Below are 1,796 nucleotides of genomic sequence, written 5' to 3'. Positions count from 1 at the left end.
CTCGCCACTTCTTGGTTTCGATCCTTTCTTGATTTTGCTCACGGTTTCTTGATTTGCCTCGCAGTTTCTTGATTTTCTGCACCTCAAATATCCATTGATATCCTGTTTCTTGGTACGAAAGCGCCACCAATGGCGTCCTCTTCGTCCGCCCATCCGTCGGCGTCGGAGGCGGAAGAAGCGCAGTCACCGCAGCCACACGAACAAACCGGCTGGGGGCCTATTCCCACAAATGTACGTTATCCTATTCGATTCTCATTTCTCAGCCTTGATTGTTGGTTTCCACGCTTGGCTTGATCGTTGATTCCATCGGCGACCTGCAGCTGCAGTATTGGAACTTGCGCCTCGACGAGCCGGCCTGGATAAGGGAGGGCTCTGGCTCCGAAGCCGCCCTGGCAGATCGTAGCCGAGCCGAGGCGGCCGCGGTGGCGGTGCGGCTGATGATGGAGGTGGAGGAGGAGGACCGTCGCACTGTGCCTTCCCTGGGAGATCCAAGCAGAGCCGCTGTGGCCGCGGCGGCGGGGCCGCTGTCGCCTCGCCCGCTTCCTCCGACGGTATGAATTTGTTCATCCGCGCCTTTCTCTGTTCATGCGCAGTATATTATTGGTTGGTTTCAGAGTTACAACGACGTTGTGAATTTGTCGGTGTCAGGCGCGGATGCCTCCTGCTTCCACCCGAAGCAATCCCCCAGCAGCGGCGGCGCCTTCGACACCTTACCTTAAGCGGCGGGAACGAGCAGCTCGGGCTGAGCTGGACAAACGGTTGAGCGACGTTACCCCACCGCCAGAGGACGATGACGCGAGGTTCAGAGCTGCCGCGGAGAAGATCATGAAGCGCCGGCCAATTCTTGACTCTCGCCTGAAATGCTCGCGCTGTGGAGAAGATCTTGAAGGCCGAAAGATGCTTCTGAAGGTATTAGAGTTGCCCGCCGATCTGCGGACGGATCGACTGATGACAGCTGCCAGTAAGTTTCTGGACGAGCATCCGGCTCCTTTACCGTAGTTTCTTCACTCTGAAATTACTGTAAATCGGAGTTTACTTGATCCTAAGAATTTTCTGGACGAGGAATTTTGGTGTTCTTTTCCCCACGAATTTTGGAATTTTCTGGAGGAGGAATTTCCCACGTTATGAATCCTCTGTAGCCGTGTGTCTGAATTTCACTGATGTATTTTATTACTGCTTTTCTGGATGATTTGATCATTTGAAACTAAACTAGAAGTTGTGCTCTGTCAGTTATTGTAAGATGGTCACTGCGTTGTTGGATGCCGGAATAACAGGAAACTCTGCAGACCAATGTCTACTTTCTGAAAGTGGTGTATGTTTCCCATGGCGGATGGCACTAGCATTTTTATCTTTCTCATGGATCAATTAATCTAGCATTTTGAAAGCCGTGGATTTGTTTTGCTCGATTTTCCTACCCGGATCGATGCCTACTTCTGATAATTGTGAGACAGAGGTGATTCATTCTGCTTCAAACCAAGGTATGAGGCACAGAAATGCATATTCATGTGCACCTTTGTTTGCAGTTTGGTCAGCACTGATTTACATAATTAACTACTCTCTTTTGTGATGTTATACTTTGAGTTCTACTACCACTAGTTTTGTCTTCCTCTTCACTTGGTAAAACGTTGTTCTCGAGAATGTCTCCTATCTGAACTAACCAAGCAGAGCCGTTTCCTAAAATCCCTTCAGTTAAAATGATGATCGGTGAAGAAACTACAATTTTGTTTCGCTTCTTTTAATTCATTATCAGATTTTTTTAATGGAAGCACATTGGTTCCTTTCTCCCTGTGTTAGAA

At 48.9% G+C, this 1,796-nt stretch overlaps 1 protein-coding gene across 1 annotated transcript; it reads left to right on the top strand.

Annotated features, from left to right (window-relative positions):
* Positions 1 to 229: 229 nt before the first annotated feature.
* LOC123158419 (uncharacterized) lies at positions 230 to 1,075 on the top strand. The gene is made up of 3 exons (XM_044576414.1): positions 230 to 235; positions 321 to 551; positions 649 to 1,075. Exons 1-3 carry the CDS (start codon positions 230 to 232, stop codon positions 997 to 999), a joined length of 588 nt encoding a protein of 195 aa, XP_044432349.1. The 3' UTR covers positions 1,000 to 1,075.
* The last annotated feature ends 721 nt before the right edge of the window (positions 1,076 to 1,796 follow it).

The sequence above is a fragment of the Triticum aestivum genome, chromosome 7B (assembly GCF_018294505.1).
Source record: "Triticum aestivum cultivar Chinese Spring chromosome 7B, IWGSC CS RefSeq v2.1, whole genome shotgun sequence".
Classification (NCBI taxonomy): domain Eukaryota; kingdom Viridiplantae; phylum Streptophyta; class Magnoliopsida; order Poales; family Poaceae; genus Triticum; species Triticum aestivum.
This window is presented reverse-complemented; position numbering and strand designations above follow the sequence as displayed.